The 26,946-nt window shown below is 38.9% G+C and overlaps 1 protein-coding gene across 2 annotated transcripts; it reads right to left on the minus strand.

Moving 5' to 3' along the window:
- Positions 1 to 932: 932 nt before the first annotated feature.
- Positions 933 to 26,711, minus strand: ACTR2 (actin related protein 2). 2 transcript variants are annotated; one of them, XM_082480524.1, is made up of 10 exons: positions 26,618 to 26,711; positions 20,216 to 20,326; positions 16,538 to 16,552; positions 14,296 to 14,511; positions 10,090 to 10,162; positions 7,584 to 7,720; positions 6,601 to 6,750; positions 5,807 to 5,952; positions 5,233 to 5,365; positions 933 to 4,008 (listed from the first exon to the last, which is right to left on the minus strand). In XM_082480524.1, exons 1-10 carry the CDS (start codon positions 26,663 to 26,665, stop codon positions 3,838 to 3,840), a joined length of 1,200 nt encoding a protein of 399 aa, XP_082336650.1. In that variant the 5' UTR covers positions 26,666 to 26,711; the 3' UTR covers positions 933 to 3,837. The 2 variants fall into 2 exon arrangements, with proteins under 2 accessions (XP_082336650.1, XP_082336651.1); XM_082480525.1 differs by lacking the exon at positions 16,538 to 16,552.
- Positions 26,712 to 26,946: the final 235 nt, after the last annotated feature.

Here is a 26,946-nt window from a genome sequence, read left to right on the forward strand (position 1 = left end):
ATTTAGTCCTTTCCACACAAAAGCCACATCAGGCAAAGCAAGCCAAAGGGGAGGAGCAGGGAACATGAATTACTACTGAGTGGAGGTAAAGCCTGATTTATTTTATTTTTTTTCCAAGAATGCACAGTAATGGAATGAAGATTTGGGTTTGGTGGGACTTTTTTTTTGCTATTAAAATCCTGTCTACCTTTACCAGTATCTAAGATGGCATGTGCTTGATCTAGCCACTGAGACAGGCACACCCAGAGCCAAACTGCCCGTACTGGGTCACCCTAAGAAAACCAAAGCCATTATCCTGCTGGGGACATGATGCATGAGGAACATACCTACAGAACAGCATGTACAACATGCTGGGGTGAAGATGCTGGTTGAACTCATTTCAAAAGCCAGATAAATGCATGGTGATTAGCAGGTCAGCCACTAATGCACACAGCATGTCTGAATTACAAAGTTTCAGGTGCAAGAGCTGCTTCAAACGAGTGCATCTTTCTAAATGCTACACGTTAACCACTCACATAGTTCTTATAGCAGGTCAAATGCAGGTGATGTAGCCCATGAGGTCGCAATCACGGAGATTTTTCCTAAACAGAGCATTATTATGTGGCTTCTGAGCTTAGCCAGGCATGATGAAGTCAATAGAAGTTGAGGGCTCTTCCCATTTTGCAGTACCATGCTTGAACTAGAAAAGATTCCTGTCCAAGGATAAGGATTTTACTTTATTTTTAAAGAAACTAGGATGGAGGGAGGGGAGTCTTGGCTAGAGAATAGAGTAGGGCTGCTTTTCTCACTCTGTGACAGCAATCAATAGGGAATGCGTTATTTTGCCACATCAGATTTCCTCAGCATAAGCAGCTCAGGATAGTTTTGTGATGGAAGTTAGAGAAAAACTGACAGAATTGTGATTTCCCAAAGGAAACAAAGCAAACGTAATCTACTTTGAAAAAAATCTGATTTTATTTTCATATTGAAAAGACCTGTCAATTTAAATAGATGTTTATTTCCATTCATGGTTTCAACCAGTGTTGCGTGTTAACATTATTCAGAACTGTATAAAAAGCCATTTGTGTTACATCAGTTAACATCCTAGAACACTTGGGGAAGGGGGGGGGAGGGTTTGAAGCAGCTTAACATTAAAAATAGGATGTTCCCAAAAAACTTACAACTGCTGTGGCATCTTCTATTCTAATTTTATAGGAGCTGAAGCATATTGCAAATACAACTCAAGTTATTTGGTCTTCAGAAAAACCGCTTTAAACCCAGATTGCTTTCATAGCAATATTGAAGCTGTCAGCTGAGAGAACACACGCACACACTCTTGTGTGTGCAAACACACACACGGAGAACCACACTGAGCACAACTGGAACACCCCATTCAGTTATTTGGATTACGTATGCCTTCTGAATCCATGATTGCTGTAATTTAAAATGCTAGTTGCCTTTTTTTTTAAATATATACATGGTTTCCATGGAAACCCAAGATTCTGCACAATCAACTGACATTTATTACTCATGGTGCTGTTAAGTTCTCTAGTGAAAGGGCCAAATTCCAAAACCTTTACTCAAATGTGCACATACCTAACCGAAGCCAATGAACAGGGGAGAAGATGGTTTAGAAAAGAGGTTGCAGGTTCAAGGTCTAGATTTGGAAAAAAAAAAAAAAAAAAAATTACATGACAGATTGTCATTCAAAAAAGGTTTTTAAGTCATTCTTTGGTTTATTTCCATGAGTCTCAACACTGTCCAAAAAGCCCAGAGACAGTCACATGAGAAACCATAGCTCTAAAGCAAGCCCACAGCATTTTTAAATCTTGCGTATTAAATGTTCAGAAGACTACAGGAATTCAGAGTACCCCTTACATTCATGTCCCCAAAAATCTAGTAACTGCTGAAGTGCATGCACTGAGGCATGACCGGCATGCCTGTAAATTCATATTGTTCAAGTTAAGAGTAAATATAGCTGCAAAAAACCCCACCCACCTATAATTAAATGGTCATTACTAGCAATACTATAGTGACTGTCTTGTTATTAAAGAAATGCAGACGTGGTTTCTGCCCATTTGGCGCTCTCAGCCAAAAGGAAGCTGTCTGCCCGATTTAGAAAGAAAGCAAATTTTAAGAGTCCAAGGGAGTTTTAATATTTCCATGTTCCTGGGGTCAATTATTACTGTAAAGATGTAGACAAATGGCAAGTATATGAAAGCATATCTCATACATTCCAAGGTTTGGAAGTCAAAAGCAGAACTTAACTTCCTTAGGCTTAAATGTTATGGTAGGCTTGGAAAACCAGTAAGAAGTGATACGATATTTTCGTGAAAAGCAAAGCAGAACTAAGTCTAACTGGCATTTGTATGCAAGCAGTTTTTGCTATGCTTTATGTAAGGCAGATTTTATTGCAAGGATAGTTACCAGTCTGCTAGTAGGAAAAAAGACACAGGCAACTATACTCGGAGAAGATGGCTGATAATTACTAGTGACAACTTCCATTTTTTCAGAATAACTCAGCTTTAATGTACTTTCTGGAAACAGCATTTTAATCACTGGTTTTCACTTCCTTCCCCATCACACATTAAGTATCAAAAAATCAAGACTGGAGAAAATGAATTGTGGATATTTACCAACCAACAACATCTCATATTCCAATGTTATTTTTAACTGGAACAAATACAGGTCATTCTTTATAACCTACTGCCAGTGGTTGTTTATAAATATCTGCTTGCTGCAATAAACACTGGTCATTGAAATATTCATTTGCAATAACTACTTGGCACTAGGTTAATATACTTGTAAAGTTTAATGGAAGTGCTTCTGATGTACACACAAGCACTTAAAACACCAGACTTGTAAAACTTAGTTTGGGGGTTTTAATATCTATAGTTACAGTTTTCACAAGCATTTCTGAAAGTATTAAATCTCTTCAGAAGTTTAGAGGCTCCTGTCTCAGCACATCTAAATTTCTCAACAGTTACAGAATAGCTAATTTATCATTCTTGCTCCCTATGCTGAGACAACACGGTACCAAAATTTAGCTATAAAAAGAGGCATTTTTGGTCAGACTGACCCCCAGCTGTCCCTTAACAAAAAAGCAACACAGCTCCAACCTGTCTCCTCCCTCCAGAAAAAGACACCTAAGGCCACAAATGTACATTTGCCAGAATAGCAGGTGTTTTGCTGTTTGTGGCAACTGCGTACATGCCCACTTAGAGAACTACAGTATGAAAGGCCCCCCCCCTTTAAGGATAAACCACCTCGGAAGCCAGTTCAGGCAGCAGTGCATATGGAACCACATCACATTGAAACAGTGTGTTAAAGCCATTCCAGCTAGTTAAACTAGTTTCTAAAAATGTTTAATCAAAATTCCTAATTGCAGGAAAGAAAAAAAAAACCACCCTTAATGTAGAGAGAGGCAAAAAGATGCAAATATAACCACCACGATGATCCAATAGCAAAAGCTCCTGTTTAAAGGTTTTCTTATGCTAAAAAAGGCACACAAACCCCTTGTGAACTAGAGACAAAAGCTAGCAGTACTACAGCAATAAACCCAGAAGAAAAAGCCTACCAGAATTACCCAATTGCCTACTGGGAAGAAACAATGAAGTAGACAGGCTGCTCTTGCTTTGTTTTGTTTGCAGGGAAGTGGTCAAATTTAATAGTCAAATTTAGCCACATTAAGAAACATTTAACAAAAGCTACCCCAAGAAACCAGAACAAAACCTGACCTTTGGGTCAAAAGGCCGCAGACAGGCCTTTCCATAGCATGTAGCTGAGTGAGTTCAGAGATTGGCAATGAAAGAAAAAAAAAAAAAGCTTTAGACATGTGATGGGAACAAGCTTTGGGATTTATCGAACAGTCACACCAAGCTTCTCCAGCACACGCACTCCCTTTTCTTGGTATTCTTGTCGGGTCATCCAGAAGTTGTCTTTGTCTTTCATGATGTCTGCTAGAACCGCGCCACCCAAAAACACCATGTGCTTTCGACGAGGTGGATCTTCAATTCGGATCTTAAATTTCTAAGAAAAAAAGAAAAGAAACTGTTACAAGGATTCTTGAAACAAAGCCTTTCAAAATAAAATTGTGCTTTCCACCAGAACAATGAAATGGAAACCCTTTAGTGAGAAAAATGCAACCAAAATACTGAAACACTAGCACAGGGGACTCTGTGTGAGCTTCCAGCTCGCGCAACCAAAGTAAAATAACTACTTTGCACTGGAAATTAGAGACGGCTATTGACACTTTCCCCAGAATTATACATTTGGTGTATCCACAAAAAGCCCAGAAATCAAAATACAAAATTAAAGACTGTATTTTTGCATTTCATGAACATGGTAAAGAGTAAAATACTTCCTAAGGGTCGATGGCTACAATTATCAGAATTTACCAGATCACAAAATAATTTTGAATTATACCAAGTTTTAGAAGGGCAGACAGAACAGATTTAAAATGTACATAATCTAAACCAGTTTAACTATTAATATTCCCCTAAATTCTTTGATGCTAAAGCCCTAACTTCGAGAGCAAAAATGAGTACAGTCAAAGCTACGTATGAAATACTGTTTTTTAACTTAAAATATTCTGTACAATTGAGTCAGTCCATATAGCTGCAAAAGATCTTTAGAGAATGCTGTATTAAGAACCAGGGAAGCTCAATGCAGTTCGACATTAGAAACTCCACTCAAATGAATTTTCTCTGTAAATATCGCCTCCTTGAAAAGCAGATAGCATTACAATGCGATGTTACCTCTGTAACGTGTGTGTGGCTGTTGTCTGCTTATCGCAGTAACCAGTGAACAACGGACATTTATTCCACTTGAAGGTGTGTGAGAACTCTAGCCTCTTACACTTGAGTACTTCACTTACAGCATGAACCAAAACTTTCAAAAAAAAAAAAAAAATCATTTTTGCTCAACAGTGACAACTTTCTAAGGCACAAGAACTCATTAGCTTTGTTAAACCTATATTACAAGTTGTGCCCTAGCATTTAACAGCCCATTTTACATTCAGACTAACCAAAAACTTCAGTAATTACCTGCTATTAGCACGGACTAGAAGGTGGCTTTATTGCAAATATATACACAACGAGCCGCTGACTCAAAACGAACTGAGAGGCAGCAATTTTGCAAGTCGGGTGGAGGGCCACCAGCAGCTTCTGGCATTTCTGACTGCTTGGTTCCCTCTAGCGGGGACTCAGGATAAATCTCTGCCCCACACAGATAGAGCAGCGATACGGTACCCACCGAGAGTTTTTCCACGTCTCCTTTCAGAACTCGTTCCAGGTAGAGCTGTTTAAGTTCCCGCTCCAGTCGCGAAGGCAGCCCGGGGTACATGGTGGACCCTCCAGACAGCACGATGTGCTTGTAGAATTCAGACCTGACAAAAAAAAAAAAAAAAAAAAAAAAAGTCTTCCTAGTGTCGTGTAGTATACTCTCTAATACAAATAGGTACCTGTACATACAGGGGAGTAAATACAAATCTAAAAACTGGTTGCTACACAAAACCAGCTTTTGTGTGAGTTTGGCAGACTTGCTCATGCTTTTCCGGGTGTCCCAGAAAGCTGCATTAAAAAAAGAAATAACAAAATACTGTGCTTTAAAGATTTTACCCTTGCTCATTCATACCAAAATAATCAAGTTTCCAGAAAACCAGTAAAGTTCCAAGGAGTCATCTCAGATTGACCCCCACTCCCAGTATATATTCTCCCCCCAGCAGCACATGTATTTGTGTCTAAAGCAAAATATGTTATTTTGTTTGAACACAGTTTTCACGTAACTCAGCACCCTGACAGAGGATTTTAAAGTGTTCCGCTCTTACCTGGTATCGATGTCAGCGGCCTGGATGGTGTTAAACAGCAATTCAGCCACACCAACCCCCTCTACGTTGATTAAGTGAGGCTGGAAGAGAGCCTCTGGTGCCTCAAACCGTTCTCCACCAACTTTGATAATCCTGCCATCTGGGAGCTAGTGAAGAAAACCCAACATTTAGAAGACTACTTTTAGCTACTTGGATACTAAACAAACCAAGAGGAAATGACCTACATTGTTCCCTAATGTTTTAAAACAGGAAATTGTTGATAATTGTCACCACTGCAAGAAGTCATTAAGTACTACCGAAGGAAGATACAAATTCTTCAATTGTTAAGCAATTTACTTAGAGACATCAGGGACCAGATACATCGATACCAACGCAGCAAATGCATTTCCTTGCAATACAGATCCTAATATCGATTTAAAAGATGATCTTACAGCAAAAGTAACGCTTTCCTGCAAGATCTTTTCTTCCGTGTGATCACAGAAGTTTCCACTAAGAACAAATTTACCATTCTTATCACCAGGTATCAGCCTTATACGTGTCACTGCTACATGGACGAAGCTGAAACAATCTGAAATGCTAGAGTAAGACCACTTTCTCTCTAAGTTCCTGTAATTTAATATTCAAATTTCAAGGATCTACAATGACAAAAATGAGTAAAAAGTCTTATGGAAAATCTGCGGGAGTGGAAAAACTGAGTTACTGCCAAGAAAAATGTAAAAGGAATCAAAGCTAAAGGCTACCCAAATTTAAACTTACAAAGTTTAGGACAAGAAAAGCTGTCTTAAGACACCTACCGTGTAGGATTCAACTAGTACTGTGGTCTCTAATGCCAGTTTCTGCTCCTGTTCAATGTTGTATCCCACGTAACATAGTTTTTCCTTGATCATGCGAACAGTCTCAAAATCAGCAGAATGGTTGAAAGCATACCCTCGCAGCAAGAGGAGCTACAGCAAACACATTAGGTTAGCAGTAAATAACAGGAACAATCAAGGATCTCTTTTAATCAGTAGACGTGTACATTCAAACATGCACCTTTAAAAGTTTGTCTCCCTCTTTTAACTGCAAATTTAGTATTAAGTCAAATCTATCACAGTGTATCTGTTCTTACCAGGAAAGTAGAATAGCAGCAGCATTACTCCACGTTGGAAATTTTCTTCTTCAATTTTCAGTATAATAATTACAAAGACAAGTGAAAGATAACCAAAAGAATTCTCATATATTGGACTTCGCTTCAGAACACTCTGGTGTTCCAGTTCAATCATCAGATTTGTCAATCCAGAATGCTGCTTATATTTTTTTAAAAAATAAATATTCTATAAAACATATGATCTTATTTAATAATCAGGTAAGAATTACTACACTATTTCCTACACTGTAAGCAAAAGTCTTTCTGAAAATAGATGAGTCGAACTGGTAGAATACAATTTTGTTTTCACTTTATATATCAAGAAAGCCAACTTTTGAGTTTTTGCTTCCCAAATACGGGCTAAAATCCCTTCCTACAAGATTGCCACTAAGAAAATGTGAAGTCTCTGAATAATATCAATAATATCACATGTGATATAATAGGGAAACATAATAGATAGACTGAAGCGAAACAGAGAATACAATAGAGTTCTTTATGTAATTAACATAATACAATACAGTACTCTTTATGTAATTAACATATAAATAATAAAGGAAAAACGTATAGTGGTTTCTTGCTACCAAGGGATTTTAACTTGAACCAGTGTACCACAGAAATCAGCTTCAATCTTCAAAATTCTTTCCAGCTTACCTTAATGAGGTACCTAGTGATATCCCTCCCGGCGATATCTAACCGCCTGGTGAGATGAGGGAGAGAGAAACCTTCATAAACTGGGCAAATATGAGTTACACCATCTCCAGAGTCCACAACAACACCAGTCAACAAACCTAAAAGAATCCGGGGGGAGGAACAGTACAACTTTTATTAGCACCTTCATAAATAGAGCAGAATAGTAGTGAGTTTAAGATCGTTTTTTTCACTGTAATCTTAACACAACCTCTGCTCCCCCAGTCATCAGTTTGGGAAAAAAAGTCACAATTTACAATTCAGTTATTTCAATTCAGCTGGATTTTAAACTTCAGGTTTTCATAGTAACGAATGCTTTAATATACGTTTTTTAAAAGTATTACCTCTACTTTTTCCTAGATGCTTAGAACTCTACCATTCACAATTTTATCTGGTGTTTTGACATTTTAAATTGCACTCTAATTAAAGAGGATATCTAAGATCATTAAAGGCTTGTTGGGGCACAAATTCCTCCTCAGATTCAACTGTATATGTGCAACTTTATATTAATTTCTCAAATATGAAGAAACATAGAGGTATTCAGGCCACAAGTTTACCTCGTTACAATTGTTAAGACTTGTTGATCTTGGCTGCTATTCAAAAACTAAAACAATGCTTTCATAAGGTAGAGAATATTTGGACTATACAGCACACATCTAATTTTTTTTTCCCCACAGAAATAGCGTTAGGCTGAATCAGATCCACTTTCATAGACTAAAGAAATGAACTCTGGTGAAACAAGTTTACCATAAACCCATTAAATTCTAAGGTGTTCAAAACTGAACTATTATAAGCCTGTAGGGACAGAAGCTTCTATACTTCACTAACAAAATATGTCAGAAGCAGAATTACCACTGAAGAGTCGATTAGAAAACAGTTTTATAGTTTCTCACAAGCTACATAAAGCAAGAAAATGTATTTAAAGGGGAGACCTTAAAATAATGAAGGAACATTTAATAGGTAATAGCAAGGTGCATTGGTTTGGCTACTGTAATTTGCTCAAGCTTTGTAAAGAGAAGGCAAACAAATTGGTTATTTGCCTCAAATGAGCCAAAGAACACACCTTGGTTCAGTTGTGTGATCAGATCTTCTGCTTTATTCATGAACTGGAATAACCGCTATGCAAACACAAGTCTTGCAATCGGACACACGCAGTAAGGAAGGAAATAGTCACAAGGGACTACACCTAACTCCAAAAGGCTGTTGTGAGGAATCGCTAAAGAATTTCCTAATTAGAACTAGGTTTTGATATATAAACCCCTTTGCCTTTACAAGGCACGCAGAATTCCAGGTAAAAGCAACAATTAATCTTAAGAGAGTTTTAACAGCAGCAACAAAATGTGGTGCACTGAAATGAGGCATGTAATTCTAGCCACTACTTTAATCTTTAATGTAATGTTTATAAGTAAGATGTTTTAAAGGGCTTTTTTTTTTTTTTTCAAAAGTAAATGTTCTATTTATGTGCCACTTGTTTTTTATATCTTAGAAGGTCTTCAAGTTTGATCAGATGATAGTATGTAGAAACAGTGTGGACTGTTCTAAGGTGTTTCCTGTTTTGTTATTTAGAAACTAATTGAGCACATTACTAATTGAGTAATTTAGCACATTGCGCTAAAATACATGTATAATTACAGCAGAATTTAAGACTGTATATATTAGTCAATTAACTACTTATAAGGAACCACACCAAAGAAAAATCAAGGGGGGTAAAAAAAGTAATAGCAGAGATCGCAGCAGATAAAATTAATGTCCAGGTCTGCAAATGTGGTTTTGGTTCAACTAGTTTTAATGACTTGCATTAACAGAACCATCCTTCCAGTATCCCATCACTTTTCCTCTTGGACCTAGAAACTATGGTGACATGTTAATGGCCAAGGATATTTACATCCTGTACGTGACAGCTAAATACACTGAGCCACTGGTGAACAGATGTAAGGAGGCATGTTATTAGAATTGATGTGCTTGAGTAACTTCTTAAAATTCTAGATGGATTGCAGTCAAGAGTAGAATTTCTGTTGAATTCAGTGAATCCATAATTCTCTCCTCAGGCTGAGGATCATTTATTCTAGTTTATCTACAGCAAAAGGATCAACTTCTTTTTTTAAACTCTAAATAGTGCAAAAGTCACCTAGTCATCTTCTTGAAATTCACTTATGGTAATAATTTTTTCCTTTATCAGAAAAATCAAAAGCATGTCATTAAGACTTGATGCCAAAGGCTAAATGACTACACCCTGACAATGACAGTTGTAATAAACCAGGTTTTTCCATTTACAAGCTTGTCTCCAAGTCGGTTCATGAAAATAGCACTGATAGTGGTACCTATCAATAATTCCTCAAAACAAAAAGCAAACCCGTAAGTCAGAGCTGAGGTTGCTTAAAACAGCGTTGAATTAAGACCCATTAATACCATATTAGTACTGTGGCTCAGCAACATGTTTATAAACTGAAGAGATGTTATCTTTGCCTACCTTGAGCATACAAAGTAAGAACAGCCTGAATGGCTACATACACCCCAGAAAACTGGTATGTCTCAAACATAACCTGTAAGATGAAGGCAAAAATTAACATCCAAAACAGGCCAAATACTTAAAAGAAATTTCAGAGAAGTTTGAAACCGTGTTTCTAGAATTCTGCATTTTTGCTAATCAAAGACACCTTCCAAGAAATTTCATTCCACAGATTCTACACAAACATTAGAAACCTCTTTGCTTTATGGCAGTCAGTAGTACATTCAGTTCTATACCTTACCTGTTCACACAAGACGAGCCATATGAAATATTCCACATCCGTTTAGCAACGAAAGTGGATACTTAAAAGAAACCCACACACACCAATTTCTGCAGCTTTACCAAGCCGTGTTCCAAAGTGCTTAATGAGTGGGAGGCAGTACTTGTAGACCAGCCAAGTACTTCATTACTGAAGTGTGACTTGGGAATAAAGTGTTTGTTAAAGGTGTATGCTCTAAATCTAATGAAGTTCAGGGTGTTTTGTTTGGTTTTTTTTGTTTGTTTGTTTTTTTTTTTATTCTTCATATCAAGCCCTACAGACTTTGTACAACTGCAGAATATGTCAAGTAAAGACCAAACAGACTCCTACGCGTATGGGTGTAGAATCACCCCAGTGTCACGGGTTGCTCTCTGCATCTGGGCCCCCTTCTTGCCTTCTTTAAAGCACAACTGATGACAAACATCCAAAATCAGTGCAAAATCCACTTCAATTGAAATAGTACAGGTAGGGCTGTCTCTGTTACTACATACAGAACACCAGGGGTTTGCAGAACTCTTATGGAAACACAAAAACCAATGGCATTTCTTGTAGATTATGTTCCCCTAACCACTAAACTAGTTTCAGTGAAGAAAGAGTCTCTAAGATTAAAGGATGTAGAGTTTATAGGATCTTAGCTTCTTTATAAACACAAAAAAGGCCAAGTAAACAAATCATACTGTACAGCAGTTTTCCCCTCAAAATGCTTTACCAGGACAAACAGATGAACTCTGATTATTCCAACGCATACAGAAGTTTTGCTTTTGCTATTCTGCAGCCTCCTGAGCACTTCTGCAACTTCTAGGATTAGAAACTGATTAAATCCTAAGTACTCCCACAGCTCAAGTAAAAGATATCTAAATATTTTTAAAGAAAAAAAGCTGATGCTTGACAATTTTAGAATTCTGAACTATTTAAAGAACCTCCTCTGTTAGAATAGTGTGACTTTAAATGGCTGGCCCATATCAAAAACCTGATCCTTGCAAAGTCAAGTTAATTATTTCAGAGCTGTATCAAGCACACCACAACCCCCCTGGAAAAGCTGATGCCACCCTCCTTGGGATATTTGCTGTGAGCACGCAGTATAGCGGAAGTCAAGCAGAAAGGGACACAGGAGGGGTGAGCTGCAGAGCACCCCGCCATGAGAACATCACGCTTTGGGTTTTTATAAACCCCTAATGCGAACTGGGTAATATAAAAGGAAATTTAACACAGTAGTCAGGTGCATGGGCTAAGAATGAGCAAGACATCACAAGGCTGGCTATAACTTCCGTATTGGCCACAATTTAGCACATATGTAATACCTTCAGAAACAAGCAGCAGAAGTGTCTGCCAGAAAAGGTACAGTTGAAAGGGCAGCAATTCAAAATGAGATCCCATTTGAGTAGTCATTGTTCAAAACCAGCACTATTCCAATAGATCAGTCTTTCAAACAACCTGAGTGCTTACAAAATGAAAAACTAATTTAAGAAAAATCTAAATTACCATCTTCATACAACAAAAATCAATATTGAAATGGCTTAAGTTACTGCCTTCACATGTACTAAACCCTAGAAGCTACTGCAAAACCCTTTTATAACCTATATGGTAGGCCTTTGGAGGGTTGTTTTTCTTTCAAGACATCTAGGTCTGTTCTATTTGACACGAAAAATGCCTTGACATGGGACATACATGTTAACAAAATTTAAGATGTAAACACTGAGCAGGATGTTCTCCTGAAAAGATGATTCTTCTCATGACAGCAGCTTTTAGATTACCTACACAGTGATGTTCTAAATGGGCACAGAAAGGAATAACTAAAAAATAGGAAAAAAGATAAAGACTACGGATTGGAATTAAGAGAAGTGCCTGTACTAGTGTATCTTCACAACTACATGATATGCCATTACAGTCTGGCTGCTCCTGGGGATATTGCAGAATGAGAACGCAACGGGTAACTAGAGACAAACAAACAACAAACACTCACTTAAGCTGAGGAGCAACCAGTGTCTTGTACGTGCTAGGAAAGAAACCTTTTTTAATACACATTTTACAATATAGCTGTCACTTGCTGCTGTTGCGATGTAGCTGAGTTTGATGCAGCAATGGGGTGAGGAGAGAGAATTAGAATGAAGTACAGCATACGTAATTATGTGTCATCTTGATATGGTCCAGATGACTAAGCTTTTCTTTTAAAATGATGCTGCACTATCACAAAATGCAGAGGCATTATTATATTTACTGTGGGCTTTAGGAAAAATCTTAATTCAGTCCTCTGCTTCATACTGGGCTAGCCTCCCTGTAAAGGAGGAGTCCATGTCAAAAATGGAAAGAGTATAAATACGCTGCAACTAAATATTGCTGGTCTTCGTAACACTGTGATCCATTCAAAATATTAATAGAAACAATGAGCTTCTCTAACTCAAATTTAAATTTACAATAATGGATTCTAGGTCTCCCTAATCCTCTAGATTATGATTCAGTATCTACAATTTCTGGAGTGGTTTAAAAAAAGCAAATGGAGCAATACAAATATTTTATCAGACTTCAGAAGCCATACAAGACTTTTCAATTTATAGTATAAAATTACTCAGTCCCAGAATAACTAAAGGCCCAGCCTTTTGTGTTTAGCAGGAAGAAAGAAACAAGAACACTATTGTGGACAGCTGAAAAGCGAAGAAGCCTGAACAGGAAATTCAACCATTCCTGCTACATGGAGACCACCCAGAATAATCTGCTACGTCTATCACATCACAGCTGACTGATACACAAGAGACGATATCGCTAATGCTGCATCACATAATACTTCACTAATAGGTCCCTAATGTCCACAATTGCTAAGAAATGCTGAATTTAGATTGCACAGTTTTATTTTCTTCACTTAAGTTTTTCCAATTTTGCTATACTTGACTTGCTCCCAAGTCACTGAGAGAAAAAGATGAGTGCAAATATATTCACTGCCACACCACAGAAAGCACTACTGTAGCTGTAACAACAAAAGGATTATAAAACAAAGATCAGCAGGTAATGATAAAGGCAAATTCTTATTAGACTAAGAAACAGATTTGGGAAAAAATATATGTATACAAAGCTTTCATATTCAAAGTTCTGATAAACGGATGAGTCTTCAGACTTAGAACCCATTTTTCCTGCCCTATCAGCTACTCTTAACAACAAATTTTTTTAATTACATTTTTGTTACACTGAGTACTTACATTAATTGAAAATACCCATGATGCTTGGAAAAAGAAAAAAAACACCAAAACAGGAAACTAAACTTTTTGTTCTCATCAAGCATTACTGCTCTCCAAAATTGAGTCTTTGTCACATGGTACTAGAGCTAAACAATATACTTCTGACAACTGGCATTAATGCAAGGTTCAGATGGAGCTTAGGTCGCCAAGGGCAGCACTATGAGATCGAGGATCCACGAATCAGGCTTTCCTTCTAAGAAGGCTTTAATTGATAATCCCTAGCATTAATCAAAGATTAGTGAATTGGTTGTCATCACACCTTTGTCTCAGCTACCTCCAACAACACTGCTCCATCTGGTAAGCATCATCTTGCTCAAGCCTCAATCTCCTCTGAAGCATTACTGGCTTACAGAAGTCCAAGTCATTTAAAGTAATTAACATTCATCCAACAGCTAGTAATCAATATATCTTGGATACATGAAAATAAACATGTATTTCCAATTCTGTGTCTTACTGGTGATATGGCTTGAGACAAGGAGCCTGCTTATAGCTTTTCAATAAGGTCACCTTGTTTGAATTTAACCACAGTAGCCTTCACGGCTATGGCTGAGGATGAGTTTCGGTTAGAAAACAAGAGAACTGCTTTGCCTCAGACAGTTACCAGGTGTTCCAAGAAGTTAAAATCTCATAGCAATGCTTCAATGACAGAATATATCAGTTTCTACTAGACAGACATACCTCCACGATCTTCTCCCTGTTTTTAGTTGGATTCATGGGAGGTTCTGTAAGTAGTATTTTACAATTTTTTGTGTCAATATTAAGTTTTTCTGGTCCAAACGTGTAATCCCAGAGGTGCTTCATATCATCCCAGTTCCGAACTATTCCATTCTCCATCGGATAATTAACTTCCAGCATTGAGCGTAATTCACTTGCTTCATCACCAACCATGAGATCCTGTAAAATTTTAAACACAGAAACATGTCAGTGCTTGCAAAGTTTTCCAAACACTGAAATCCTCAAAAATGACAGTGAACTGCTCCAGCTTGTGTCCGACTGTGTTCTTAAATAATGCCCATATTTTAGAATAATTTTCAGGTACTTAGGAGAAAAGTAGAACATATTTCATGCAGCATTTAAATTTAGTTGTTACTCATCCCAAGCCTTTTCCAAAATAAGCTTCATTAATTCCATTCTCCAATTACCCTTAAACAAACCAATAAACCCTGCCACAGCCAGATACCACAAAGGCCTTTAAAAGTACAGATGTTTCTTCACTGACACCTCCAAAATTCTTTTAATCAAATACTATTTTCAAAAGGCCAAGATGCAAAATAGCACATAAGGGTAGTAGGTGGGATTGGCAGAATATTTTTCCATGCATGTTGCAAATTTCTGTGCACGATACCAAAAAAAGGAATAATGAGTGGTGAATAAGCATACCGAACAGTAGCAAAAGCAAATAAGAGATTAGAAGTTCCACACTAGACATTAAAAGAAACAATGGTTTACATATTGCCTATGTCAGTAGGGTGTGAAGAGACACATCTAAATATAAAATATACCCTCGTCTGTTCCATGCTAAAAGTCCCAAGCCAAAAACACCAGTAATGCATTCTTACACAAATACAACCAACTAATGCATAGTCTGTATAGTCATTTCACACTGATTAAGCAATCTGTTTCTTAAAGTTAGTTATGCAAACATTGCACGTTCAAATTAGTAGCATCATATCTTCTCCTTTCCCACATATTTCCCAGAGGAATTATACACAGTAACATCTTTGCTCCCTATTATACCCCATACTTTTCTAAAGAAACCTTAACTGACTTGCTCATATTTATATTTAGCCTACAAGAGCATATTTCTAGGTACCAATTGCACTGTTTTTATACTAGTATTATATTTATTTCATTGCAAAAAAACCCAGCTGCTTCATACAAAAGTATGCCACCGCAGCTTGCAGTTACTGGGGCACTTTGCAGCGAAGGCTACTCAACCAACTAAGTCAATGCTAGGCAAAAAAGATGCACAGTGAAAAATCCAGCATCCGGTTTAGAAGTATCCTTTTTTTTAAAGTAACCTAAACAGTTATTGTTGTCCATAAAAAAAGGAAGTTAAATGAAAATAATCTAAAGCAAACCATTCCTCTTCGACCCCCTCTGCCTGACAAGGCGTTTTATTTGTTCTCCCTTGCACAGCAGATCACACGTCCGTTCTCTACTGCACGGAAGACAGAAGTCAAGACTCTAACATTTTAAATCAAATGTACTCTAGGTGAAATGGTACCATGAAAACTCCACCACACAGCCACATTACTCAGAATTTAAGACAACAGAAACTCCACCAGTTAGCAGAATCAGAAGCCTTTTTTGTGCGCTGTTGTTAGAGGATCTATGCTGCCAAACAGGACATAGCCCAGGAAAAGCCGCTATTCAAACGTGCAATGAAAGTTGCACAAAACTTTCACGTCCTTTTAAAACGAAGTTAAAGGGCAGAACAATTGCTGTCAAGAGCACGCTAACAAACAGGTGCGCTTGGTAGGTGAAGAGGCAGAAGGACAGCACAACTGAATTTGCCAAGAGGAACCCATATCATGGCATTCAATGTTTCCACCACTTCAGTACTCAGTAATATTTCTCTAACTGAAATCTGAAAGTTTTTTTTCAAGCTCTTGGTTTGTAATGTTAAATATAGCAATTTCTACTGTTAAAGATGCTGAGCTTATGTTGATCTTTAAGAGTTATTCTTACATCTTGCAAAACTACAGGTTATGTAGCATTTAGAAGCAATACATAAAATATTCTCACAAATTAGTTGCTAGTAAACCAAAGCAATGAACAACGTCCAAAATAAGTATGTATTCAAAAGTAAAATGTAAAACAAGACAAAACAATGAATAGCATCAAAAAATAACGTAACAGCTACTTGGTCCCATCAAGCAAAAATGGTAAACAAACAGCACAGGGGCACCTCACTTACCATCTTTTTGTTATTCTACTTCAACAGGCCAAGAAATGTGAAGAAAGAAGGTAGAAGCAAGAAAGTCAGAAAAGGCCTAAATGAAATTCTCAAATTATTTTCAGTACACAGTAGAAATAGGCTGAAAAGAGATGCATGTACAGCAGGAAATGATCTGAATTAGTTTAGTTAGGGCCAAACTAATGTTCTCAGGATCTCAGATCAAAATGTTTCTTTAAAGAAAGCTATTGCTACTTGTCAGTGGCGTGTCATGTTCATGCATCTTATGTTGCAAAACAAGATCAGTATGTCTGCCTATTTCTCATAAATAGGATTCTGTGCATAAATGTTCTGTAACACTGGGGTTTTACCCTGGGCAAGGTGTTTATCTGCACTAGACAAGACTCTGCACGCGGCATTTGACCATAACTACCTCTGAAATATGCTAAATTTAAATTTTGTTTTAAAAAACCTGTTTTAAATACCCAAGAACTGAAAACCACAACAGAGAAGCGTTCACCTATAAGCAGGCTAATCTGTTCATATATCATGGAACAAATACCCAAAAAGAATCAAATAAGAGATCTTTACTTAAATTATGGCATCTACACTCAGAATGAAAATAAGCAATCATGAAGTGCAGTAGCAAGAACAGTGTCTCAAAGCTCTTTCCCTGTAGCAAGCTATGGAAGTAGGAAGATAATTAAAGCTGCTGGGAAGCACTATGAGAAATAGGAAGTGTATGTGTACAAACATTGTCTAAAACTATACTAAAGCCATTTTCACGATTATTGAGATTTTTCCTCCTTCGATTAAAGTGACTTTGAGTCACCTAAACTGTCAAAAGCCATAGGATAACTATCAGCGCCATTAAGGCAAATCTACTTAATTCTGCAAATTGTGTCAGAGCAAAAGCGCAGCTTTTTTGCCAGTTCCTGGCAGCTGCCTTTGAGCATGCAATAAAGAGGCTGGTCAGAGCGTGGCCCTCTTCCTCGCTTCAGGTCCAGAGAATGAAATGACCTTCTCCAGGCTGTCTTTGTCAGAAACTGAGCAGAACTGTAGGACACAGACTATCACTCAGCAGGTCACTGGGTCTGATCTGTCCTAAAATCCTAATTGTTTTAACTAGCCAAAGCTACTCATCAGTCTTGCCTTCCTAAGAAGGTTATTAACCCCCCAAACCAGCTTCAAATATTAGTAAGTCAGTAAAAGCTAAGAGCAGCATCTATGCTTCTGATTTTAGAGTTTCAAGGTTGCAATTTTAAGCAAAATAATACAGTAATAACTGAATTTTTGTGTTTATGTCCTGAACTGGGGACTCTGAGTAGGAGAAAAAGCTATATCCTTGCTGCTGACTGAAATGAGACTTCTTTCTTTCTCCAGAAGGAAAACATGGACAAAGCAGCTTGAAATTGGTAACTCAATAGATGGATGATAACCAGTTTTGATCAACTTCCAGACTCTTTTCACAGAGTTTCTGAATTTCACAGGAATGACGGCTTTTCTGAATAGTTTTGAGAAGTTAAACTGATAATATTCTTGCCAGCTTCCTTTAAACTTACCCTGTAAGAATTTGCAGCGAATGGCTAGAATTAAATTTTGGCATAAAACTCATCTGCTAAAATACATTTTTTTAGGAAACCTGCAAGAATCTCAAAGAAAAACAGCACTCGCACTTAACAAGTCTTCCTACTGTATTATCCTACTGGGATACCCAAAGTATCTGTGGCAGGGATTTCTTCACTTGATACAGTTTCCTTAAGGAAAGAGTGACAACCTATTATAGGCAGATCCTATAAAACTTCTAAGAATCTAGACACTGTTTATACTCTCTAAAATACACTCGCGTGATCCATGCTCAAGCAGAAGATGGGCAATGCATGCGAAATTATAGTTTACTGGTTCTTTCACACTGATCTAATAGCAACTACCCACTTCTACCTTCTATCTTTCCAATTCAACACTATCATCTGTAATGATACTCAATTAAGTTATCAGATAATCAGAGGACACCAAAACTGGCAGGACAGGCTGTATCAGATCAGCTGGAGAAAAAAACATGACTTCAACAATGAGATTTAATGCGACATAATTTTATTTGGACTTAAGACTTGTAAATCGCTGCATAACTTTCATAAAACTTTACCAGGACCTCTTTGAGGAAATTCTCACATTCAGTTCAAGTAGATATGCAAAGAAACACCTCTCCCCAAGTCTTACAAGAGAAAGGAGAATGTTTTCCCTCTCCTTACAAAAACTCCTATCTACTCTGAAAGCGAAAGATCGCCATCATTTCAACCAAATCGTCCTAGCTGACACCAGGTAAGCAGTATTGCAATATTAATATAATAAAATATTAGAATATTATTATATTTTATTAAATTATAATATTAATATATTTAAAAAACAAAACAAAACAAAACAAAACAAAACAACAAACTAAAACCAAGAGCATTTTGGAAAGGTCTGATGTCTTACACCCTCTTGACTTCCTAGTATGGCCTTATGCTGATACTACTAACTTTTTACAGGCAGCAGCAGAAATCAGATAACTGAAGTTCTCCTTGTTACCCACTGCGTTCTGAAAACAAGGAACAAGACTGGGCACATTTTCTTTTTCTTTTTACTAAGCTGCTGTTCAGAAGCAACAAGGAAAACAAAATTGAAAGCCTGTACATGTGTGGTTCTACTTGACCTTCAGTGGCCTAAGCGAGGGCTTCTACACTTCTGCATCGCCTCCTGCTTCTCCCTCAAGTTCCTGGTTCTGCCTTGCTCTCAAACTGGAGCTTGCGCAGTTGTCTAGCGAGGCAGTCAGAACTTTACCTGACAAAGAAATCACTCTTTTTCAGCTGGATCAGCTCGCTAAAGTGGCTCACCACATGACTGCACAAGCAGCTCGACCAGCACAAGGGGAGAATGTGTGGCTAGAAGCAAGAAGGTAGGACATGACCACAGCAGAGCCAAGACATTTACTGAAGCCTGTATTGCAGAAGCACCTAGTAACATTTGAAGTGTTACTCTTTAATTACAAAACAAAGTGAGAAATGATAGCTCCCCAGACTTCAGAAAAAGATTCTCAAACAGTGATGTGTCCCCCCTCATTCCAAGCTTGGAATGATGTCATAAGGTGAAGTAGCCTGAACACAGCCTCTCCATCTCTAACTGGTGTGGAGTATCCATGTCTGTCAACAGCAAAAAGAAAAGAAAAACAACAGAAACAATGAAACGCAAACACAACCAAGGTTAAACATCTCATACAAGATCACAGATGATCAACCGTGAGTAGAAAGCAAACAGTATAGAAAGACCTGGAAGCTCTGGCACTTCTTCAGCATTGTCTCAGAATCCCACGGTACAGCCTGGTGACAAAGATCAACCACTTCCATGTGATTTCAGCCTTCCGATCTTGACATCAGATACATATTGACATTTGAAGCCCCTTTTTGCCCAGAACCACTTGAGCCCTACCTGCTGGCTCCTCAGTTGTACTATCTGAAGGCCTTCAGCGCTTCAGGTTACTCTCTTAATAACTTTATAGTTTGTGACAGGCTAAAACCCAATACACAAAGAGGAATCGAGATACTGAAACGGCATAAAGCAGAATTAAGGAAAAAGCACTTCCAAATATTACATAAGTCAAAAGCTGCCCTAAATATTTTTATCTGTCAGAAATGAAAAATAATGAAAAAAAAAATTTACCTTGATTTCAATGTTTCCCACTTTAGCAGTTGATCTTATAATGGGTCTTCCAACCAAAGCTGGAAAAATGTGCTCCGGAAAATTTGAGCCTGCGTAGCCACATTTCACAAACTGAAAAGGAAGAAATAATTTTATTAGAATATGCATTACTTTTGATTACTAATAGAAACCTGGTTTGGGGTCAAAAATTAAAAGCCCAACTTTAAGAGCATGTGTCCCACTGGAAACCAATTGGAGTTACACTTCCAAATCAATTTTACACATTTCAGATGATGTAAAATTGAATTAAAAACTATTGTCCAGAATGAATCAGACTGTCAGATTTTTGAGAAACAGTATTAAAATGACTAAGTACGTTGAGAGGTGTCCAGTGTTTGAATTTGGATTTCCTGCCACTCTATAAAAAAGTTCTCTAGCAACCTGAAACCCATCATTTTGTAATGGATCACCTTATAATGTGTACTCAATTAGATGAAATTAAATTGCCTCTCCAATTAGAGTACACAGTAGCATAATGAATTACACATCAGAAAAAAAACCAAAACCTTCATCAGAAAAAAACAAAACCTTGTGAATTCAGGTGTTATGCTGGTCTAAGAAGCGTTTAACAACGAACTAGCAGATAGTCTGTGCAATTCTGATGGATTTCTCAGTTTCATCATTTTCAGGGCTTCTTTTAAGGATAAAGCTATAAGTTTGCAGTAAGCACTTCTGAAACCAACAGCGCAACCGAAACCTCAGCTGATGGTAGTTCGCACCAAACAGGATATTCTGAAAGAGTGTTTGTTACCAAAATATGTACAAAAGGAAGCTTTATATCACTGGGTCCCAAGATAGTACGTATATAGGCTAAGAAAACAGTGAGGATTAACTGAGCATAAAAAAAAAAATAAAAAAAAATAAAAAAAAATACAGTCACTAGGGAAAGCAGAGTTATAAAACAAGTACTTTAAATGTACCAGCAAGAAGGTACAATTTTAGCTCATGGGGATCAGCAAATTATGTTCTTTGGCTATCGTACTCAATGTTCATGTATCACGCTCTGATGTTCTGCCTGCAGCTCATATAGCACAGGCCTCTCTTTTTTTTTGATGCATACTTAGTGTACTGTGCTACATGCCAGAACGACATCCTGCAGTCCCAAACTAAACCTTATGCATTCTCATCTGCAAAATTACTCAACCATCTAGGTGTGTAACAGCAGTAACGCGGCATGATGGGATCGTTCAGGTTGGAGGGAACCTGAGGAGCTCTCTTGGACAACGTGAGGCTCAAAGCCATCAGCACTGAATGCAGAGCGGGTTGCGCAGGGCTTTCACCAGTTGGGTGTCAGAAGCCTCCAAGGACAGACAATTCACAGCCTCCTTGGGATCCTGTCCCAAAGCTGACTTCTCCTTTTCAGGTCATATTAAAAGCCATCTACTAGAATTTCCAAAACGTTCACCGAGTTTTCTGAAGTGAAGCCTGAAGACTGCCACTGAAACAATTATCACAGCAAAGGGTACAGCTAATTGCAGCTGAGGGGAATTCTGCCTTTACACTAAGGGTAACACGAAAAGTCACTTTCTGTTGCTCTAAATTCTTCGGCTTACTGCAGTAAAAAGGGCACCTGTTTTGGAAAGAAATTTATAAAGCCAGATATGCAAAGAACCAAGAGATATTTTAATTAAAGTTGGGCTATTATAGGGGGAAAGGGATTTTTTTTTTTTTTTTTTTTGCATTTTGTGACCCTAATTTCTTTCACCCATTCAGGGCTTGTCTCCAAAGGCAGAGCTGCTTGGAATACCTGAGGAATGACACTGGATATACAACTCATTTTGCTCATTCTACTTCAATCCACCTTCTTTGAAAAGGCCAGTACTTATCAACTCTTTTGCTTATATTAAGGCCAGAAGTACCTAGGAGTGACATAGATCTTATCTGTGCATTCAAGAATGCAGCATTGCTACATGAAAGCAAAGAGCAGCCACAAGCATTTTTGGATCACGCTACCCGAATACACCAAAAGGCACTATCAGAAGTTTTCTACCAGAGGAAACACGAGCCATTTTGAAGGACTGAGCTAGGTCTAAATAATGGTGTCCAATTATTTTTTTTTTTAAATAAGCTCGCTTGCAGTAATTTGCTAAGTCTGAATTCAGGGCAATTACACAATTTTTGTTAAGACTACAATATTTGGGTATGCTTGTTATAAATTTCATTGTGCAGGACCTGGTTCAACTAGAAGGAAGTTCTCTAAAACAGCTCATACAATCCCATCCTCCAGCTTAGGGTTTCATAAATCATTCCGAGTACAACCATAAGCACCTCCAGATAGCCCATGCACCTTTACACCCATATAAATATGAGGAAGAAAATTTTTACACTGAGGGTGGTGGCCCAGGCTGGCCAAGAGAGGTGGTAGATGCCTCCCCCCCATCCCTGGAAACATTCCAGGCCAGGTTGGCCGGGGCTCTGAGCAATCTGATCGAGTTGAAGATGTCCCTGCTCATGGCAGGGGGGGGTGGACTAGATGGCCTTTAAAGATACCTTCCAACCCAAACTATTCTATGATTTGCTTACAGCTTTTCCTCCTTTTCCTTCCCCCAGCATGAAGCAACTTCCCTACCAGTCATCACCAACTGTGTTGGTCAACAGAAGCAACAGGACCTGTAACATCTAAATGAATCTTTAGGACTCAAGCTACTGGAGCATCCCTCACGAAGCTCCACTACCCACACTTTTAAACCCTGATGCCTGCGCAAATAAACCCTGAAGGTTACACAGCAACCACCGAGATACACGACCAAAACAACTACTGCGCAAAATCAGTAAGTGCTTTTTGGCCAACCTTAAAAATACTTCTTGAAATCACATACAACTACGCTGACCTAGAAAATCCCAACCTACAAAAATACTACTCTAAGTTCTTACTATTTGAACTGTAACAGTAACTTCCAGCCCCTTTCCACGTTAAAGACTTGACACACCTTCCCAGGTAGTTAACAATGTTGGCAATTAATAAATCCTAGATTTTAAAAGCAGACTGTCATTTCTCCAAACAGCCTAAAACAAAATCAAAACCAGATTTAATCCATGTAAACTACAATAAGCAAGATTAAGCTTGGACATTCATGGTCTGTTCCCTACCTCTTCCAGGCTGGAAGAGACAGCCTTAAAAATGACATTTTAACAAAGTTTGGTAAACTCAACAGTAGATAGATGGGGCAAAATGTTAACTCTGTCTCTACCCCTTCAAATTTGAAATTTATCCCCCCAGGCTACATGTAAGTTCGGTGAAGATGAGAACAAGTCAGCCTCGTACGTCAGCTTTCCCAGCAACAAGACAATACCCACTGCAGTATTCTCCCTGACACCTTACTGAATATTCAGCTGGTTCGGTAGGTTCATGACATGACGTGACATTGGAAATTATGGCTGAAGAACCAGACTTGGTAAAACTACCAACAGGGCAATGCACACTTGTTTCTCTTCCGTCCCTCATTGTGCACACCCCTTGGAACACCTATCAAATCATTTCAGTACAATGCTTTGTATACACCATATCTTGAACAATAACACCAACACTCAATGAATTCACACATCTTTGTAAGGAAGCCAAGAGTTCATCATCATTCATTTTTGCAAGCATTTGATACACACTTAGAATGTTTTAAGAATAGCTACTCAGCTTGCCTGGGTGCAAGACCGCATATGTAAGAAGTTTTGCCATATATAGTTTCTTCTCCATTTCATTGTGGTTTATACTGACTCTTTCACTTCCTACTGAGTCATCAAACAGTAAGAACTTGTATGTATAAGTATTCTTTCAAACGAAAAGAATGAGGAAGCTCGCAAACAGGTCACGTGACAAGTTTTAAAATGAATACTAATATTCTTATCAGGTCTCTGTGCTGAATTCTTTCCATCGATGCAACTCTCCAACAAAAACCCTAAACACAATTAGAGCAATTTTACAGGGCAAATAACTCACCATTTGTCCTATACCAATAAGAATATCCATCTCTAATGCTTTAGACCTTGAAGATGTCATTGCCTGCCTCTCTGCTACGGGTTGCAAGAACTTCCTCCTAGTCACCTCTTCCTCACAGATCGGTTGCAGCCAGATACATTAGAAGTCCCATTGCAGCATAACAAGACCCGTAAAATTCAAAGACAAGCCTAAAGTTAAAATTGCACCGTATTTTTCTGTTCTCCATTTTTATGTAATATTTCTGGCACCTGGCAAGAGATTTCATTCTAATCATGGTTTTAAGTATGACACATCACAGTGTATCAGAAATCATTCCGACATAAAGCAGCTCTTCTTTGTCATTCAGAAAAAATATTATTATAAAAATACTGGTTTGACAATACAGGACTACTTGATAATCTCAATACACAGTTGAGGCTCGAAAGGTTTACCAAATGGAATTTTCTTCAAGTTTCACTACCCCAATCCTAGCTCAATTATCCCGATTCAACCTCAACATTTTGAGTTTATTGATTTAACAACGATTTCTTGATACTTTGGCTCTCCCACATAATGCACTCTGTGACCAGGGTACTTCCATACACGTGTTATTCTGCTCAGAAGCCCAACACAACCCAAAGCAGCACAAGCTGAAGTGACACAGGCCCCTCCTCTCCGCACCGTCCAGGCACCTTCCACTGTTATAGTTATTTATATCCTGCTGGTACAACTCCCAGAGGGAGAAAAAAAAAAAAGGATCATTCTAAGATGTCTCTTGATTTAAAAGCGTGCACAGATATGTTACACTGTACAAAATCTGTGTTGCAAACTCCACTTGGTAAAAATAATGGCTTCTACACCACGCCTCGCACCTTACTGGGACTGGCCACAGCACAACACTGCTGTCGCTGCCGATATATAAAACATTTTACAACCCATTGATTTATTGTTACGTAAAGAACCACACTAAAGGATAAAGCAAAAAATATTCTGGGGGATATGGACCTGACAATAAGAGTATTAAACAATGAAAAAAAGAAAACAACCCAACAAAAAAGCTTCCACATCCCTTTGTAAGAAGAAAATGGTAAATGCCTTCTTTTTTTCCTTTTTCTAAATAATAGTGTGAAAAGTGCCCAAAGTCTACAGACCCTAGCCTTGTTAAAGATAATTTTTGCTACCAGGAGGAAAAACGAGAAGACATTCGAACTGTCAGACCCCAGAACTGTCAAATACAATGTTCTTCTTCCTGAACCATCTAATCATTTCAGACGCTAATCGGAAAACCCTCTAATTCAGGATGCTGAATCTCTAACAACGGCATCCTTTGTCTTAACTATTCCCTCTCGGGCTTTGAAAAAAATAATAAAATATCTTCTTTATTCCAAGTGTTTATTAAAAAAAAAAAAAAAAGAATCACTTCCTTTTTGCCATTCAAGAGATCTTTACATGTTGTCAGCTGTGTTAACTCCCCACAAAGTCTTTCTTTACTGGGGGGAAACCGTAGATTTCTGAACAAAATTACCGAGAGGAAATATCCACTTCTAGCATCTTCTCTTTTTTTTTTTTTTTTTTTTTGCTTTAAAATGGTTTTCTTTTTCTCTTCCTGTCGAGGCGCCTCGAAGCCTGCGTACCACTGACAAAAGGGTGAATTTTGAGTGGGTGCCTGCACACTCACGGAGGGCAGAAAAGGGGAAATGATGGGGAGAAAACTTTTGGGGCTCTTTCGATGTAAAAAAGAATGCCAATTTTGGGTATGCTGTAGATCAGGAAGGTATAAGGAAAGGATGATGCTCCATTTTGACTAGTAGCTGCAAAATAAAATAATAACAATAATCCCTAAAACTAATAATCCTGCATGCAGGGGACACATCCCCGATTGCTCAATGCATAATGGGCTCGATTCAATTTTTTTTTTTTAAGAAAAAGGTATTTTTGGTTAAGTACTCGTTGCTGCAGAGACTTGCTGAGGTTATGTAGAGAAATAAGATATTCACGGTAAAACATCAAAATGCCGGGAGGGAGGGAGGGAGGGAGGGTGGGGTGGGTGGGAAGCCCCGAAGACTCCCAACGGTAGATTTCGCTCAGTCGGTTTAGAAAAAGGGGAAGAACGGGCAAAACGCCGGGATCGGCGGGGTTTTTTCTTCCGCCCCGAGCTCCCCCCCTCCCAATTCCCGCCTCATTCATTCCGTAGGCCAGCACCCACCCGCAGCGGGGCCGGGGCTGGCGGAGGGCGGCGCGGCCCTCCCGGGAAGGCGGAAGATGGGGTGGTGGTGGGGAGGTGGATAAGGCGGCCAGGCCCGGTAACGGCGGCGGCAGCAGGCCGGGCGCGGCCCGCGGGCGTGCCGGCAGGAAGCCGGGCCGGTGTTAGGGGGGGGAGGGGGGGAAGCGGGGGGGGGAATCGCCCTGCTTCCCTTTCCCGGGCGGATCCCGGTGCCGAAGCGACTCACCCCAGTGCCGTTGTCGCACACCACCACCTTCCTGCCCAACGTGTCCATCCCTGCACCGCCGCCCCGCACTGACACAGACCCGGCCGCCGCCGCCTCAACCTCCGCCGGGCCCCCCCTCCGCCCTGCCACCCCGCGCGCGCGCCCGCCGGAAGCCGTCAGCGCCCTCCGCCGCCCAATCAGCGCGGAGACACACACCCCCGCCCCGTCGGCACCGCCCGCCTCTTCCCGCCCCGCCCGCCCCCGTTGCCATGGCGACGGCCCCGCGGCCTGCCCCGGCCCGCTGCCTGACAGGATAAAGGGCCCGGAACAACAAGCCGAACAACCGGATT

This window comes from Vanellus vanellus (assembly GCF_965231255.1).
Source record: "Vanellus vanellus genome assembly, chromosome: 3".
NCBI classification, from domain to species: Eukaryota; Metazoa; Chordata; class Aves; order Charadriiformes; family Charadriidae; genus Vanellus; species Vanellus vanellus.